General features: G+C 39.1%; 3 protein-coding genes across 4 annotated transcripts; 2 read left to right on the top strand and 1 right to left on the bottom strand.

Moving 5' to 3' along the window:
* The first annotated feature begins 543 nt into the window (after nt 1–543).
* On the top strand, nt 544–4,742 carry LOC121268556 (heat stress transcription factor A-2d-like). 2 transcript variants are annotated; one of them, XM_041172875.1, is made up of 5 exons: nt 544–1,077; nt 2,056–3,571; nt 4,154–4,269; nt 4,373–4,429; nt 4,540–4,742. In XM_041172875.1, exons 1-2 carry the CDS (start codon nt 685–687, stop codon nt 3,229–3,231), a joined length of 1,569 nt encoding a protein of 522 aa, XP_041028809.1. In that variant the 5' UTR covers nt 544–684; the 3' UTR covers nt 3,232–3,571; nt 4,154–4,269; nt 4,373–4,429; nt 4,540–4,742. The 2 variants fall into 2 exon arrangements, with proteins under 2 accessions (XP_041028809.1, XP_041028810.1); XM_041172876.1 differs by having other exon boundaries at nt 2,056–2,953; nt 3,038–4,269.
* A 2,122-nt stretch (nt 4,743–6,864) lies between these two features.
* Nucleotides 6,865–14,633, top strand: LOC121268557 (polyadenylation and cleavage factor homolog 4). Its single transcript, XM_041172877.1, has 7 exons — nt 6,865–7,281; nt 9,673–9,774; nt 10,114–10,374; nt 11,292–11,741; nt 12,080–12,691; nt 12,745–14,130; nt 14,359–14,633. The coding sequence occupies exons 1-6, from the start codon at nt 6,910–6,912 to the stop codon at nt 14,065–14,067; spliced, it is 3,120 nt and encodes a 1,039-aa protein (XP_041028811.1). The 5' UTR covers nt 6,865–6,909; the 3' UTR covers nt 14,068–14,130; nt 14,359–14,633.
* A 1,982-nt stretch (nt 14,634–16,615) lies between these two features.
* LOC121268558 (putative phytosulfokines 6) lies at nt 16,616–17,442 on the bottom strand. The gene is made up of 3 exons (XM_041172878.1): nt 17,262–17,442; nt 17,060–17,139; nt 16,616–16,959 (listed from the first exon to the last, which is right to left on the bottom strand). The coding sequence occupies exons 1-3, from the start codon at nt 17,350–17,352 to the stop codon at nt 16,852–16,854; spliced, it is 279 nt and encodes a 92-aa protein (XP_041028812.1). The 5' UTR covers nt 17,353–17,442; the 3' UTR covers nt 16,616–16,851.
* Nucleotides 17,443–18,453: the final 1,011 nt, after the last annotated feature.

Below are 18,453 nucleotides of genomic sequence, written 5' to 3' on the forward strand. Positions count from 1 at the left end.
CAGTAAAACCGGCCTAGCAGCCGCAGAAAAAAAAAAAAAAAAGGCAACAGTGACAAAAATATCTATGGAGGTCTGGGCCCCAGGTTCCAACTGTCTCTTGCCATCAGATGTCCACACGGGGACGACCGTTCAACGAGCGTTACTGCCAGGAAACCTTCCCAGCTCCCTCAAAAGGTCGGTGCTCTCTCTCTCTCTCTCTATCTCTCAACTTGAAGCAAAAATCAATGGCCCGGAAAGACCAACGACGCAACCATAGCCGTAGAGCTAGAAGACGAAGAAGCAGAGGCCAACCTCCACCGCCTTTCGACTCAAGATTTTTTATGTAGCACCCTTACGGTATAAACCCCCCACTCCCTTATAAACCCTTCTACAACCCTCATTTCTCATTCTCTCGCCGACTACACAATTTCTAATCCCTCAACAAACAAAACATACTCTCTCTGGACCATATCGACCTTATACACACGCACATATATATATATATATATATACACACACATACATATGGATTCGAATGACGAACCTTTATCAAAATCTCCACCCAGAGCTCCTGTTAAATCCACTGGTAAAGCTTCCGTTGGTGCATCCTCGTCTTCTTCAGCCCAACCGGAATCTGAGACTCCTGGAATCTCTCCTCTACCACCCGAAACAACGTCGCAACCTCTTTTGCCTGGGTCTTTCTTTATGGATGCCGAAGCTGGTTTTTTCATGGAGAACATTGGGTTCTCGGCATCTCCTCCCCTGACGGAATTCGAAGCCTTCTCAACCATAAGCCCATCGCCTTCTTTCTGCGAAGTACCCCGAACGGTACCGTCAATTACTGGAGGAGGAGGAGGAGGCGCGGAGAATATCGGCGTGCCTCAGCCGCTCGAGTGCTTGCAGGGCAATCCTACACCGCCATTTCTGTCGAAGACGTTCGACCTCGTGGAAGACCCGGCGCTCGACCCGATCATATCATGGGGCGTCAGCGGAGAGAGTTTCGTGGTGTGGGACCCGGTGGACTTTGCGAGAGTGGTCCTTCCTCTGAATTTCAAGCACAACAATTTCTCGAGTTTTGTTCGCCAGCTTAATACTTATGTGGGTATTACGGTAACACCGCCTGTAATGGTTGGTGTGATCTGTATGTAAAATGTTTTTACCTGTTTTCTGTTTCCTACTGTTTTCGATTGTATTTTTCTCTTCTTTGTTTTTAGTATTTTGTTTTTCTTTTAGCTGATGTTTACTCTGTAATTAGGTGAGTAACTGGATTCAAATTTGTAAATAATCGCCTTCTAAGTGTGTGGGCTTTCCTATCTATGGAGGATCTGCTGCTGTACATTTGTTAGTTCTTAATTCGTTGTATCGGATTTTGGATTGAACTAGTATGTGTTGTATAATTTATAGTGTCTTGCATTTAAATTATTTATCTTATTGTTTGTACTTTGTACCCGTTGAAATGATGAAGATGCGGTATTCTTGTGATCTCCGGTTAATATTTTCTGATCTAGATTAGTCTACTCCACTGTTTGGAGTTTGTGTACTGGTGGAATTATCTAAGAAAAATGTTATCTTGAGGAGTACTTTCTAAGGATCGTGTTCATGTAAGACTTTAATTATCTTTTTATGAAACTTAATATGGTGAAGCCTGAAGGTCTTAGTAATGGTAAAAGGTTATCCCTTCATCGGCTCATAATTAGGGCTGAGGGGCAGCATGCTCTAATCTTCATTCCTCCAACAAAGAACATCTTCCCCTTGTGTGTACCAGAGTGGGGTGTTCTTCTTCTGCAGGTAGAATTTCAGGTTTATTGCACCCATTTGTTTCTGTCCAAGTTAGTCAAGATATGCACATTATCATCTGACCGATCTTTTTTGTGTTTAGGGAAGTTGATTTTATGATTTTACAGATTATATTATAAAGCAATTCGACATCTTCTACCCATGAAAATTGACAGCTTCAGATTTTATTGTGTGATGAACTACTGTATTACAGTGTTAATCATCAAAATTTTCTGTTATTTTCTGGACTTCTATGTCTTCCTCATTCATTTTAAAAATCAATTTGGTTACTGTATTCAGGGGTTCCGCAAGATTGATACTGACAGGTGGGAGTTTGCCAATGAAGCTTTCCAGCGTGGGAAGAAACATCTATTGAAGAACATTCAGAGGCGCAAATCACCTCAGTCCCAACAGATTGGGGTCTATATTCAGCCTTCTACTGAAGCTGGGAGGCCTGTTCCGGAAGGTGAGATACAGAAGTTGAGAAAGGAGAAGGGTAGGTTGATGCAGGAGGTTGTTGAATTGCAGCAGCAGCAGCAAGGGACCATTCACCAAATGGAAGCAGTGAACCAGAGGCTCCAGTCTGCAGAGCAAAGACAGAAGCAAATGGTTTCTTTCTTGGCGAAGTTAGTGCAAAACCCAGCATTCTTAGCCCGTCTTCAACAGCAGAAGGTAAAGGGAGAAATAGGTTCTTCAAGAGTGAGGAGGAAGTTTGTGAAGCAGCATCAATATGAAATGGGTAAATCGGATTCTTCCATGGAAGGGCGGATTGTGAAGTACCAACCAGACTGGAGACACCTCATTACGCCTTCTGTAGCCCTAGATTTAAATCCAGTTCCTGCTGGAAAGTCTCAGGATTCTCTCTCACAAGATATGGTTGCTATGATAGAACAAGCAGGATTAGGTGTTGAAAGCATACCATTTGGATCAGATGAATTGGTCATGCCAGAAGATCTACCATTACTGCAGGGATTTCACAAAACCCTCAAGCAGGTGGGAGAAGGGTCATCAAGGTTGGGTAATCAAGACCTGAAAGGCAAGAATAGCATAAGCTCACAAGAAGAGGCTAATCCAGAATATTTTGTATCTTTCCCAGAAGAAATAACGAAGGAGAAGATGATATCTGAGTTGTCTCCAGGGATTGAAAGTATTGTTAAAAAAGAGGATATATGGAGCATGGGTTTTGATGCATGTAACGGTATGTCTGTGCCTAGCAATGAATTGTGGGGAAATCCAATCAACTATGAAGTTACTGATTTGGAAGTGACTGGCGGATTAACAGATATCTGGGATTTGGGCTTCCTGCAAGAGATAGAAGGTTCGGGCATTGATAAATGGACTATTGATGAATCCCCTTTGATGAGCCTGAGAGTCGAGATCACAAGCCCAAAGATGATATACCTGAAAATAGGGATCCATGAGGCTTCATTTGCTTCTGCACGTGCTGCCCTTGTGGATCTGAGTTCATTTAGTTGAACAGATAAACATTGGACAATTTATTGACAAATATATTCAATTAATTGCAGTGTTAATTTTTTCTCTCTTGATTTTCAGCTTCCACATCAATAAATTTAATTTTTTTATATTGCTATTCATTTAATTTTTTTATTTTTTTCAGATAGTCTGTCTATTTATTTCTATCATCAAGTTGATTATGCTATCTTATGAGTTATATTACTAATGCAGGGTTTTCTTGCTGACAAATACATTTCAAGTCATGAACAGTGCAGGTTTGTGAACGTTCGGATTGAGTATCATGCTTCCCAGGGCTTGGTTTCATATTCTATAATGCTCATTCTAGCATTGTATGGTTCAGGTAAGATGTTTTATTGATAAAATGGTTCATTCTTGTTGGAAGATTAAAAAAAAACTCCCATCTGTCCTCTCATTGCATACTAAGTTGCTCACTATTACAAACCTGGATGATCATAGAGCTTGGCTGTTGTCTGGTGTCGGGCTTCGTAATCCATCTTCATGACTTTAGTTCACTGGAGACACTTTTTTGTTCTACAAACTTGGCATTTAGTTGAATGCAAGGACGTTTTGTTCTTAAAATCTAGATATATTCAGCAGCTTCGACTATATCATTTACTTTCTGAAAGGAGTGAAACAAGCTTCGCAGAAATAATGGTAGTTAGGAGTCTGTTTTTCTGCTCAGTCCATTGTGCTTGTGTTGGGTGCTTTGACTGGACAGGATTTTGAAGCTGTCTAGCCTGGAGAGAGGCCATTACTGTGAAATCAATACCTCAAAAGCCTGCAATCTATTGTGGATGTGAATTATTGGACAACACAAAGTTGACCATAATTTTTACATTTCCGTGCTCATCTTTTTTTCTTTTTTCACTAAACTCGATTAAAGGTGTCATGAATACGCTTCTTGGGCAACTCTGTTTTGCAGGGTGCTTAAGCTCTACTGATTCTTGGTATATCCATGACTGGAATGTATGTGGAAGATCCATTACTGTTGGCGGACCTCAAAATCAAAGTTGAATGTGATTGCCTCATGGGGGCTCTGTAAGCTAACTTACTTGCATTTGCATATAATTCATACGGCATCTGTGATACTCTTCGAAGCATCGCTTACTGAATTAGCAAGTTCGGATCGGCCAATCTGCAGGATGGAGGAGTGAGGATACCGTTGGGTGATTGCGCAGGCAGGGCTGTATATTTCTAAGTATGAGCTCTTCACCATCATCTATTTGCTGTATATAGATTGATGTCTAACCTTCGATGCCTTACTACCGTTTTTATGATGTAATCTTTGTGGGTTTGATGGCATGCTAGTCCGTGTGAAGGGGCACCTGCCATTTGCTTACTCATCGCGCTTCTTTTGACAAGTAACTAAATGCCAGAACAGACCACCAATGGCGTCGGCAGTGTCTAAAAGGATTTAGGCAGAGACTGATCTTTACTCTTCTATCTGTACGTACATGTGCATGCTAAGGCGTAATATAAATCCGTGCAACAGCACGTCGAGTTTTATGATATATATGTGATAAATGCAGTTCAAAAGATTCGATATTGAACTCCCCAGCATGGAAACTTCTCCAGCATCTATTCCAAGTAAAATCCGAAATCGCATTTTTTTTACACAGCATTGAGGCCAGCAATTGGACAACAGAACCATCTGTTACTGGAATCGGTGAACACTCATGCTTATGTTGCCCATTCTACACCACAATCCCACCAAAAATACTATACACAACCGGGAGGAGGAACCGTGGGGGAACCGTTGCCCCCGTGGAAAATGAAACGCGGCGTTTTGGCCCCAATCTCGTCACAATCCATTCGTCTTCAACCCCTGCACTCCAGCCTCCATTCCTCTTCTACCCCTTCAGCACTTTGTCTCCCTACCGTCGTCTTCACGCCAAGATGTCTTAACCACGCATTCAGAAGTTGCTTGCAAAAGCTTCTAGCTTCATCGAGTATGTCTTCTCCATCTACACTTAGCTGTGAGACTTCAAATAAACTCATCAATCCATTAATATGTAGACCCAGTTCTTACCAAACTTTTCCTCTTTGTCCTTGAAGTTGTTAAATTCATATGTTACAAACAATAGACAGGTGAGAATTAAATCTCATTATCGCTTTTATTTTAAACTGATAAAGAAACACAATCTCAGCCCCCCTACGTGCCTTAGCTGTTCCTTCTAAGCTTTCAAGGCCACCAGACTCTGGTTAGGGTCAAATTTCAGACACCTTGATGATTTCTTTATGACCTGGTTTCTGGGTTTTTTTCAAAACCAGACTTCAGATTAGTAATAAAATCCTCACGACTACAAATTTGTGAAGAAGAGGTGCCGTTTCCATTCTATCTCAAATAAATTTACTTCCCGAAGAGAAAAGAAGGGGTAGAAAAAGGAAGTAATTGTCCAAGAATAACCCACACCGATCTAACATGCAAGCTCTTACACAAACAGTACCAAACAAAAACTTGCAACATCGTGAGCTCCCACAAGTACTAAACACATATTATCCAAACCCCAGTACAAGATGCAAAAAGAAAGAAACCAATGGGTCTGGACAGACGAAGACGCCTTCCACAAATTTTCCTTTGTTTTTTTTTTAATGGATTTCTTTCACTTTTTTATTTTTTTATTTTTTTTAATATCTCGATTGGTGTGCGATTCCCCGGGGTTCCCACCCCCGGTTGCCTGTAGCAAAATTGCAATCCCACCCACCCCAAACGGACAACATGGTTAGCTGTTAAAAATTTGAAATTAAAAAGTGTTTGTATTTGAGTGAGATTTGAAAAGCAAATGAGATGAGATCATTTCTATTCCCAAACAATCCTTTAAATAATGTAGGGTTGGCCCGAAGTTGACAAAAATATAAATTAATTACTATAAAACTCATCTTACAGTAATCACCAATACAAATTATATAAATAAGTAGATCAAGATCATGTTTATTTAGAATGTTCGAGAGAATGAAGAAGAGGATGAAGGATATGTTGGAACACATCCCTCCTTAAATTGGATGATTTAGTGAGAGGTACATAGATTTTATAAAAATAAATTAATAAATTAATGTGACTTTTATGTAATACCTCGCATCTAAAGCCTAACGCTAATGCTTGCCGTGGTAGTGTGTCCAAAGTGTCTACAAGTGGGCCGAAACAGCTCACGTTAAAAAGTCGACAACATAAACGCCGAAGCCAGCCCACCACAACCCACCTCTTTTCTCTGTGACATCGAAACCCACATCAACATGAATTATGAAGGTTAACAATCATTAAAAAACGCTTCCTTTTCGCGATCCATGAATACCCCGCCGTCCCAACCCGAGCTTCTAGCCCGTGTATGTCTATCTTACACATTTCTTGCTAACGCACCCAAATCCCAAGCTCCTCTCTCAAAAGCTCCAATTCTCTTCCTCAAATTCATGAATATGTGTCAGAATTCATTACTAGGGTTTTAATATCTATCTTTAATTTGACTTTTCCTTTTGGCTTGTACAATTTAGGCTATGGTTTTTCTCTTGTTTTCGTTTTCTCGATTTATTAGATATTGATGAACTCTACGCAGCAGGAGTATCGAATTGACAGGAATTCACTGGTTGTATTTTTTTTTTCTTGTTGGGTTAGTACGATGTACTGAATATAAATAGTGGATTAGGGTTAGGGCTTTAATATTGGTTTTGTCTGGTATCGTAATGGAAACGCGTAGATCCTTCGATAGATCGAGAGAACCGGGCTTGAAGAAGCCCCGATTGGCTGAGGAGATTGAGCGCGGTAAGAACCCGAACCCGAACGGGAATGGCCGCCCTTTCGTTCAGAGATCAGTTGTGGTGCCGCCGCCAAGGTTCCGACCGAGTGATAGAGATTCCGAAAGCAGCGACTCGGGCCGAGGGGGTTATCAGCCTCAACCGCCCCAGCATCAGGAACTCGTCAGCCAGTACAGGACTGCGCTCGCCGAGCTCACTTTCAATTCGAAGCCTATCATCACTAACTTGACTATAATTGCTGGCGAGAACCTCCACGCTGCCAAGGCAATCGCCGCCACTGTCTGCGCCAACATTCTCGAGGTGAACCCAGTTTTTTTACGATTCTTTTGGGTGTGGCGCCAATTTTTGCTTGAATTGATTGTACGGAATTTTGGCATAGAAAAGGAAAAGCAAAAAAAAAAAAAAAAAGGTGGATCAAAGAAAAACTACATGGTAATGTAGCTAGAATAGTGTTTCGTCGAAAGTAAAGATAGTTATATTGTATGTGTAACTTGGGGTTAATGGAATGCTTATGGTTTTGAATTAATGCCCCAGTCTTTTGTGGATAAAGTGCTTGACTTGGATGTGCCATGTGGGATGTTTATGTTGCTCACAAAGTGGTGGTATGATTTCAAAATCAACGCAATCTAATTTGCTGATTATTCCTTCTTTTTTCTTCCCTTCTCTTTTTCCAAATATGTGTGAACGATGTTGATGTGCATTTCTAAGCTTTGCATCCAGTGCGCGAGGTAATATTTTTATTATGATAGTTCGCAAAAAAATATCAATGAAAGAAATCCACAATCCGTGTATTTATGTGCGATAGATAACGGTTGGAAGATATCAGACTGATGTATGGTATCGTTGTTTCAGTCAAGGCTTTGGCCGCAATGGAATGTGATGGGGGTTTGCAAGTTGTATCCCGTGTGATTTTCTTTAATTCCACTATTTGTGTACGGCTTCCATTTTATGATGTTTTGGTTGCCTGTGCCAACTCTTAAATCAATGGCCCTATTGTCTCTATATTATAAGTGCATGAGATAGAGTGAATAGTGAACAGCTTTACGGGAACTTTATTACAAGATTGTATGCAAAGAGGGCCGCATTCTGCAAGAACATAGTTACTGCTGAATATGGGTTCTACCAGCTTTGGGACCAAATCATTATGTTCCATCCTTATGATTTGTGGTATACTCCCTGTGTACTTGTTCTAATACAATTTTATTTTACTTATAAAAAAATGATTTGTGCACGTAATAATGCCGTGTGGCATTCTGCCAATTTTATTTTATGATACGTTTATTCTATAATGTTGCAGCATTGCTTCATAACTGTATAATCATTACAGCTGAAACAGACGATTTTGTCACATTTTAGGTCTTGCTTTCATATTATGTCAGTTGTGTTCCTTTTCTTGATCATGGGTATTAGATCCCACTACATGTAGCTGTTCTATGGAATCAGAACGTCATGTCCAATGCAAGAGATTTTATTTTGTCTCAGGTTCAATTATTCTCAATGCAACATCACTCTTTGGCTAGCATTAATTCTGTTATATGCAGTAATTTTGTCAAGGAAATATGGATAATGGCGGGAACAATAATAGTATTAGACATTTTCATTCCTTTGATTATAAAAGAAATTATCATTCCTTTAATGAGGATCTACTTGGACTTGTGGCCCTGTGGGTGTTTCATACTTGCATTTGTATTCAGTTGATTATGAAGATCAAGGCACTATTGAATCTATACATGGGAGTCATGGTCGAGCCTATGATATATTATATTCCATCACGAAGCATATAACAATACATAACAAAATAAATCAATTGCTTAAAGATGGTCAGGTTTAGATTTGAATTTGAGCAATTAGTGCAGAAGCCAACACATAATAAAGTTTTAACAATACTTACAAAAAAAAAAAGAAAAAAGTTTTAACAATAATATACCCAGTTACAACCTTCTTTATCAGGATGAGGATGTTGCTTCAGAAGCAAGGTGATGTGGGAGTGGACGGGACAGGGGTGCATGGGTACTTGAATATTGAGTGATCGAGCTGGTAGAAATAGGATTTCTTTCTCCTTAAGATAATGAATTTGGAATGGGATGGCTAGTTCTCTAGAAAGTACAGAGATAATGGGAAACATTGCAAGACATATCAAATGAAGTTACTTCCACGAAGAATGTGATAATGAAAAATTGCTTTTGTGGGAGGGATAAGAATTAATTGTTGACATGGTAAAGCAGTATGGGAGGCAAAAGATAGTTGGGACACTTCACAGGATTTGGTATTGGAAAATTTTCTTACATGAAGTGGTGTTCGCTAAGAATTGAATGATCCTGATTTTCAGTGAGAGTTGAAAGGTTTGATTTTTTTTTTTTTTTGCCCTTATAGGCCTCATTATTATTGAATCTCTCAAGTTATTTGGTTAATTTTATTGATACTGAAGTGTTGAGAACTCCCATCATAGCTACCTTCGTGGTTTTGGGGAACAATTGGTTTATGAAGATGATGGTACCCGCTGCGTGTTGTTTGCCAGTCTTGTTTTTTCTTGGCTTTAGTGGACTCAAATAACCAGATTTGAAGCATCTTTCCTTCCCCCCTTTTTGGGTGGTGGAGTTTCTGGTTTTGGACCCTCGCATGTTTAGTCACTTATTTGTTGAAAGGAACTTGTCTGGTATATTGTAACTAACTATTAGTTAAAAATTGCAGGTTCCTACTGAGCAAAAGCTGCCTTCACTCTATCTTTTAGACAGTATCGTAAAGAATATTGGGAGGGATTACATAAAGTACTTTGCTGCTAGACTACCTGAGGTCAGATTTTTATCTTGTGCGTAGCTTTTCTCAATGGAGGTGCTTTTCTGGTTACAGCATAGGCATTTAGGTATTGTGCTTATCACAAGGAATGAGAAAGAGATTGTCGTGATGTTTAGGCACTACTCAGAAAAGAACAATGGAATACTTTATGTTATGATGTTTTTATGTGAATTGTACATTTATGGAAAGAGACTGCAACTGTTCTTACTTTTTTCATGCATTCATTCATTGATCGTACATCTGCCTGCTACCAAATAAAAAACAATTCTTCGTGTGTATGATGTTGGATTTTTTGCTTATTACTTTATAGTTTCCAATTCTTATCTGCACTTCTAGGTTTTCTGCAAGGCATATAGGCAAGTAGATCCTGCTGTACATTCGAGTATGCGTCATCTTTTTGGAACTTGGAAAGGAGTCTTCCCTCCTCAAGCACTTCAGATGATTGAGAAAGAACTTGGCTTTACTCCCATAATCAATGTTTCTTCTTCAGTAGCTACTACAACATCTAAGCCAGATTCGCAGTCTCAACGCCAACCACACAGCATTCATGTAAATCCCAAGTATTTGGAAAGGCAGCGGCTTCAGCAGTCTAGCAGGGTATGTGGAATCATGTTTTAAGTTTAGACTTTGGAGTAATTATCCTAGTGCAGCAAAGCTTTTCTGAGGCATTTTTTCACTGAAACCATATGATCAAATGTTGAGTGGAATGTGCAAGAGAACCTGCATTGAAATTTTGGGCATGCAATGTTGTGCTGGATAACATTGAACATGATTATTATCTCCCTTATCTGAAATTTAAGGATTGCATGTCCTGTTTCCATGCAAGCAAGTGGAATGTGTAGTTTGATGAAACTTGTCTGGATACTTGAAACGCAAGTGATTACTTTCTCCATGATACTAGGGTTCCATCATAATGGTTACATATAAAAAAAAAGGGTTCCATCATAATGGTTGCTGTTGAACCTTGCTTTCACTTTGTCCTGTTATCTGCATTGTCAGTCTCATGACAAACGATTCATTATGCCCCATCAAAGTCTTGTTTATTGATATATCTGTGAATATAGAAGTGGAAGCCAGTTTACTAGAAATACCTTTATTTAAGTAAACTTATTTTTAATAATATGACAACAGAATATATTTGTGACAATGTGACTTTCCCTTGCCTATGCTCACAAAGATATTTGTTCGTGTTCATTCTCACTATACCGCATAGTGCATCTACCAAATCATTTACCGTGCTTTTGTTTTCCCCTTTACTAATTAGCTGGAAGGAATAATGTTAGTATTTACCTAATCCAGTAAGTTATGAAGGCCGAAAGAATGCCTGATGACTTGACTGGGCCTATAGTAGACTCAACCCAGGATACAAAGAGGGGATCCATAATGAGTGCTGGGCTTTCATGGGTAGATCTTTTTTTAAGAGTGCCTGTGGTAATTTTTTTTAAGGCGCAAGTTTCCCCTTTCATGATTTCATGATATTGTACCCTTCATTACTTTTGTCGCAAATTTTGTAGAATGTTCAGCGAACTAATAGAGATGGACCAAGTGAATCTGTTCATGAGAAGAGCATTGGTGCTGCATTTGGAGACTATGAATACTCTTCTGATCTTTCAAGGAATTCAGGCTCAGGAACTGAAAGAACCGGTGGGAGGATGACTGAGCAAGGACATGACAAACCCTGGTATGGAACTGTAGGAAGTGTTGCGGAGACAATCTCTAGCCAGAAGAATGGTTTCAATATCAAACAAGGATTGCCCAACTATCGAGCACCCAAATCTGCATATGCTGATGCACAACTAAAGCCAACACAGAGTATTGCACTTAGGACTAGCACTGTGATGTCTAGTAGCTGGAAGAATTCTGAAGAAGAGGAGTTCATGTGGGATGATATGAACTCCAAATCAACAGCTCATGGAGCATCTGATATTCCTATTGACCCAAGGAAAAATCATTCAGAAAAATTGGTAAGTTAGAAGAATTGAACTTTGAAAATGAGTCTGATGCCTATTGATGGTTTGATTTGAGTGCCAAATGGAAACAAAAAAAGGTTAAAAGAGCAAAAATAAAAAGCATGAATTTATTATTACTTAGATGCAGATATGTATTTGCAGTTTCTTTCCAAAGACTGAATCCTTTTACAGCCTCAGATTGCTATAAGAACTTCTTTAAAGAACAATATTGCTTAACCACAAGTGCATGTAATGTATTTGCTATTGAGGGGCAAGCTGCCTTCTTTTCTAAAAAGCACTGCTGGACTTTGGACCATCTATGACGTGTTATGACTGATTTTTTATGTGTACAGGGGTTTGAATATCACCTTCAAAAACCACGCAGTTTAGATGATGTTGGGTCGAAGGTCAATAAGGAAGTTTCCACTGATTTTATGTATAAGGACCAGAATGATTTTACTCCTTTTGGGAGCCGGACTTCATCCTCCTGGCCGTTGGAAGAATCACAATCCATTGATGGGCTGGTCCATACTTCAGGCCATTCAGAAGGCTTTGCTGCCACTCTCACACAGTCGTCAACAAGTGTAGCTTCTTCAATATCAAGAATAGGAGGTCATCAGCAGATGGGGGGCCTTGGGGTTCTAATAAATGCAGTGTCAGGGTCCACTGGAACTGTAGGGCAGCAGCGGTTTCAGTCTCAGGGAGCAGCATCACCATCTGCACAGTCACCCATGCACCAGCATCCTCAATCGCCTTCATTAGTAGTACGCCCTTCCCATCATCAGTTGCAAAATCTGGCCGAGCGGGAGCATCCACAGACTCTGTCCCTGCCTCGACCTAATTTAAAAGGAGCTCAATTTTTGGGCCGGTCGAACATGGGGTCTTCCAACCAATATGCTCAGGATTCATCACCTTTCCAGCATCCAAATGTTCAGCCAGGACCCTTGCAAAAGCTGCAGCCCGAGGCTTACAAGCTTCTGCTTCAGTTCCTTCTTTTCAACCAAGGCACCATGATGAGCAACAATCAGACTCCATGCTGTCTCAGCCTTCTAGTGAGATTCGAAAGCCAATCCTCCCTTCTGTCTCTGATACTGGGTCTCCCTCAACACTGGGGAATTCTGCATCAGACCATTCAGATCTTGCCGCAGAATCTTCAGGACAACCAAGCACAAGTAGTTTGTTAGCAGCTGTTATGAAGAGTGGAATTTTCTCCAACAATTCTATTACGGGTAGCCTACCTAATCTGACTGTCCCAGACATTGGGCAAATGCCATCACACTCTGGTATTCAGCCTCCCCTGCCCAGTGGGCCTCCTCCAGTGCAGATTACATCCTCAGGGCCCAGTGTTGTGTCAGCAACTTCATTAGGTTCATCAAATAATAATGCACCAGTTCCTGCCAGTATATCTCAAAGAAATGCAGGACAACCACCTTTGCCATCTGGTCCACCACCTTCATCACTTGCGGGTAGTGCATCTGCACCAACCTCAAGTGCTGTGAATAATGCCTCAGATCCAATTTCAAACCTTTTGAGCTCATTAGTTGCAAAAGGTTTAATATCGGCTGCAAAGACCGAGGTGCCGACTACCGTGCCAACTCAAATCCCTAATCAATCAGAAAAGAAGAGCCCAGGCACCATTGTGACTAGCTCTGTATCAGTTTCTTCTGTACCTGATTCCCATCTTCTGACGACAAGGGATGGGGTATCCTTGTCGGAACCTGCCAATCAAAGTTCTCCCGTGATGCCTCAATCCATCCCAATGGAAATTGAAAATCTCATAGGTTTCAAATTCAAGCCAGATGTAATTCGAGAATTCCATCCATCCGTGATCAATGGACTATTTGATGACCTTCCACTTCGGTGCAGTATTTGTGATATTCGATTGAAGCTTCAAGAAAGTCTTGATAGACACTTGGAGTGGCATGCTCAGAGAAAGCTTGAACCTAATGGTTTAATTAGCACATCAAGGAGATGGTATACAAACTCAAGTGACTGGGTTGCTGGGAAGGCAGGACTTGCATCTGGCATTGAGTCTGCTGACTCAGCCTATGAGTCTAGTGAGACCCTGGTCAAGGGTGAGCGCTTGGTTCCTGCAGATGAAACTCAATGTGCCTGTGTTTTGTGTGGAGAGGTGTTTGAAGATTTTTACTGCCAAGAAAGGGATGAATGGATGTTCAAAGGAGCAGTGTATATGACCATCTCATCTTGTGCTGGCGAGATAGAAATTTCAAACGACAATGCAGCTAAGGGTCCCATTGTGCATGCAAATTGTATTTCAGAATGTTCAATTCATGACTTGGGACTGGCTAGTGGTATTAAAATGGTAAGGCTTGATATTTAACAAGGATGTCTTGTGCTGACATCTGGAAGGATCAGACCCACCATTGTTCCTTGTTTTAAAAAATTTTGGAGACTTCGCTGTATTTTGTTTCTAATTCGTGGAAGGATGTGACTGATTAGATTTTCTGATCCGGCACTTTGGCAGTTGAGATGAGTGCAAGTGGTGGGCCTGATCCTCATATTATGCATGCTGGTTCTTAAAATGGTTGAAATGTGTTGTGGGTTCTGTGAACTACTACTTTTTTTGTTTTCCATGACTACCGTTTATAAACTTGTAGCCACCCCCCCTCATTTTTATGGTCCACTCTCAAACTAACATGTGTTTCATTCAAAATTATTAGAACTTACACCTGCATCTCCCAACGACCATATCCTAATGGAGGGTGCTATTTGGCAGTTGACCCTAGTTGGAGGGTGCGGTGTATCGGTTTTAATAATTTGGGGCACTAAATGTAAAGTACTTTTTAAGTTTTGAGGGTGGAAAATGTATTTTTCTCCTACCGTTATTTGTTGCATTGCAAATGAATAGCCCACTCTGATGTATGTTTGATGGTACTTCTTATCTTTTGACAGGAGAAGGATGTATAAATTCTTTGAGGCAAGTTAGAGCCTTCCATAAGCCAGATTCTTTTAGTAGAAGCTGACGATGGAAATCCAGGTGTACTATACATAGCTTAAACGTGCAGAGTCCTTGCACGATAATTTTGTTGTGCCTCAAAATGGTACTCAGGGTTCTTCATTTTGTTGTTCCTGCTCACATTTCTTCTATATATTTTTTTTTGCCTATTTTCTTTTTCCTGTTTAATTCAGTTAGAAAGAAATACATATAATTGTCAGTTAGTGCATTGCACCTCAACTTTGCTCGCTAATGTGGTTGATGTGTTGGTCCTTTATTATTTGTTTCTGATTTCCTCAAGCGGCAGGCTCTTCAGTCTTCACACCAGAATCTGATGGTAGCAACACAAGGAAATGCTCATTTCGACCCATGTCCTTTCAATCTCAGCAATCGGAGATGCTCTCTGTATCATTAAAATAGTAACGAAGTTGGTCTTTCTTTCCCTTTTTGGTGTGGTTTTGAGCGTCATTTCTTGAATCATATGGTTTCTGGGACAGTAATGGATCGTCATTTTTGTTAATTTGAAGTTAAAAAAAAAAAAAAATCTGTTACTTCCCCAATTTCGAAAACAATTTTCTTAATTGACCTCTTGGGTTTTTACACCTTGAATTGGTGTTGCATTGTTCTTACTTGGATGTTGGGTCTTTGGATTGCCCTCTTTTGGTGCTTTGGTCAACTTAGAATGAATATATTATTACCAGGTCGTTATCTTATAGTGTATATCTCACCTCCTTTGGAGGGTTTTCAAGGTTTTGTTGTGATAATGGAGTTACCCCTACCAAGCATTCAAGTTCATATATTCCTTTAAGAATGAGTAATTTGGATCCTTAATCACCTCCAGAGTGGTTGATGATCATGGCTGCTGTCACTTTAGTTGAGATATGACCCTTGATTACTTCGACAACCCCAGCGTACCAACGGTTTGGATAAGATTTTATTCATCTGATGGCTTTTTTTTTTTTTTTTTCTTTTTTCCGAATATTCTTCATCTGATGGTTGGTTGTGGTGTTATGCCCGAGTGAGGACCTTTTTATAAATTTACGGCCTCTTCGATTAATAATAATAATTATTATCTGATGGTTGGAATATTTTGAGTTGGTGGTCTCTGCGGCTCTATCTGGTAATTTAATGTTGCGTTTGGATGTCGAATTGAATTGTAAACAGTAATATTTTATGGGTCTTATTGAGATGAGTTTAACTTTTTTATGAAAAATTAAAAAAACAGTAGATTTCATTAATAATTAGTTTGAGATAAGTTGAGATGGATTGAGTTTAGTTTAACAACTAAAAACAGCCTAAAATGATCGTTCGGTTGCACGCCAGGATTACACAAATTCAAGATTTTCGGTTTCGGTCATAAGAGGGGAGTCCTTTGAGTAATTTATCCCCTAATCATTAGGTCTGGTCTGTCTAACATCTTCGTGAGAATTGAAATCAATGAGGGTACAAAATCAGGGCGCGGAGAGCCCCAAGAATCATCACAAGAAAATTAACACCAAAGATAGGGCAAAAGGTCGGGGAAATGGGATAGCATTGGGCAACGTAACGATTATATTCAATTGGATTTCTTGGATTTACTCCTACTTCGCATACCCATATGGGCCATCTCACAGTCGAACCCGCTGAACTGAAGCATCAATATTATTCAATACAATAATATTTTGTCCAGAAAAGTTGATATGGCGATCCGTTGGGAATCAATATTCATTACAATAATATTTTTTTTTCTAGTAAATTACATGTAGATTAGCCCTTTTTTATATCAATTTTCTTACGCGAAGTGGTACGTAGCTAGCTTTTCTTGTTCTTCCAGGTCCCAACCTGAGTTTATATTCAATATTCATTACAAATACAATAATATTGAATATAACAATTGAGAAAGCTGTTTATCGTGCTGTACGTTACTCAAATAACTGGTTAATACCTCTGAAAATTAATGGCAAACATAAGTTTATTTATTAATATAAGTCTAATTAATTATCTGCTAATCATAAAAGCATATTATATAATATAAACGTTTAGAAGCACACAATCAAATTCAAACCAAGTACTTGGATGTAAATAGTTACATATATGGGATTTCTTATCTAAATTAAAACTTCTTTAATTTGGAGGAGCTGATCATCATGATCAAGTGCGTACTGTATAACTTAAATGCATGGGTTGTAATTACGGCTTACGGTGCTGGGTGTATATATAATCCAAGTGAGCCTCTGCAATCATCCTTCCATGCAAACATCCTTCATCTTTGTCATCGCACTCCTCTAATCCCATCAGCTGCAGAAAAATAGGCCATCCATATAAATTTGAGGAAAAATCAACCACCCAAATTAGTTTATATTTTCACATGAGAGAAAGGTAGTATAAGTTAATTTACGTTGGAAATATCTTCCAAGTCTATTAATGACCCAGCAGCATTAGTACTAATCCCTTCAACCTTCAACGTCCCCTTTTCACCTGTAAATTAGAATAAATAAAGTTCCTCATGAGCTTAAAAATCTAATAATTAAGATCATCTTGTATGATCTGATAAAGACTAGGAAAACGTTGTGAGAATTATAAGAAGCTTTGAGCTATACCTCGTTTTGGTGTTAGGAGACGAGAAGATGTTAGAGAAGTGCAAAGAAGAAGAACAAAGATGAAGGAGACACGAAAATCTTGTGGCTTCATTGTTTCGGTACTAGCTAGTGTTGATCGATCAGTAGCAGTACATAAGTCGTGTGGAAGGATGGTGATAATTAGAGCTATAAATAAGATGAAAAAAGCTGGGTAGGGCTCTCTCATGACCTAATAAGTCACATGGCCGAGACCCAAAACATCAAGGAAGTCACAAAACTGACTAAAATAGTTATTGGGTCCTACCCATTTATTTTCTTTCAATATATGCACCCGCTTTAGTTAGGCAGTACCATCCTATCTTTATACGATAAACGTACTACAGTCCTACTTCCTATCACTTTTTAGTTTTTACCATATTTTACAACGTTGAACAGAATATGTGCGTGTTCTTCCGTGTCATTGCCGTAGTGGTCGAATGGGTCGAGTTCAAAAAACAAAACAAAACAAGGATAAGCACTGAGAATGATCCGGACGCCTTCCTCGTTCTTTCCAGTTTTACTAACCTTTCTGATTTGCAAGGGAAGCTAAAGAGAAAAATATGAGAAATGGTAATTACAGTCGTAATAACGTCACGTAATTATTTTAATAAAAATAAATAAATATGAGATTCATATAAAAAAAATTATTTTTTAATAATTAATTTTATTCTTTTTCAAAATAACTATACGACACTTACATACTTTATAATTGTACGTAGCATTACTCAAAAATATATACAGAAATGTTTACAAAGCGTCAACATGTTTCCCATCTTGATATTTTAGTCACTTCCATTTTTTCCACGAGCTATATATACACATATGACAACTCATGATGTTATTATTCTATGGTAAATACTAGATAATGATTTCGTTAAATGATAAGATCTTGCAAATGGTACTGGACTCGTTGATCAGTATTGATCTCTCTATTCTCATGTATAGAGTACTGGATATATAGTATTTATTTATTTAACTAAATTATAAGATATTTTAAAAATTATATAACGATAAAAATTAATACAGCTTCTTGTTTCATATTAAATAGATACGATTTATTTCAAGTACGAAGATTGTTGAAGATCTGATCATTCTATGGAAGGCGACCAATAACCATGCCTGTGAGAAATCAGTAGTGGAGAGAAGCTGGTAAGGAAAATAGAATTGCTAGCTT

This window comes from Juglans microcarpa x Juglans regia, chromosome 5S, assembly GCF_004785595.1.
Source record: "Juglans microcarpa x Juglans regia isolate MS1-56 chromosome 5S, Jm3101_v1.0, whole genome shotgun sequence".
NCBI classification, from domain to species: domain Eukaryota; kingdom Viridiplantae; phylum Streptophyta; class Magnoliopsida; order Fagales; family Juglandaceae; genus Juglans; species Juglans microcarpa x Juglans regia.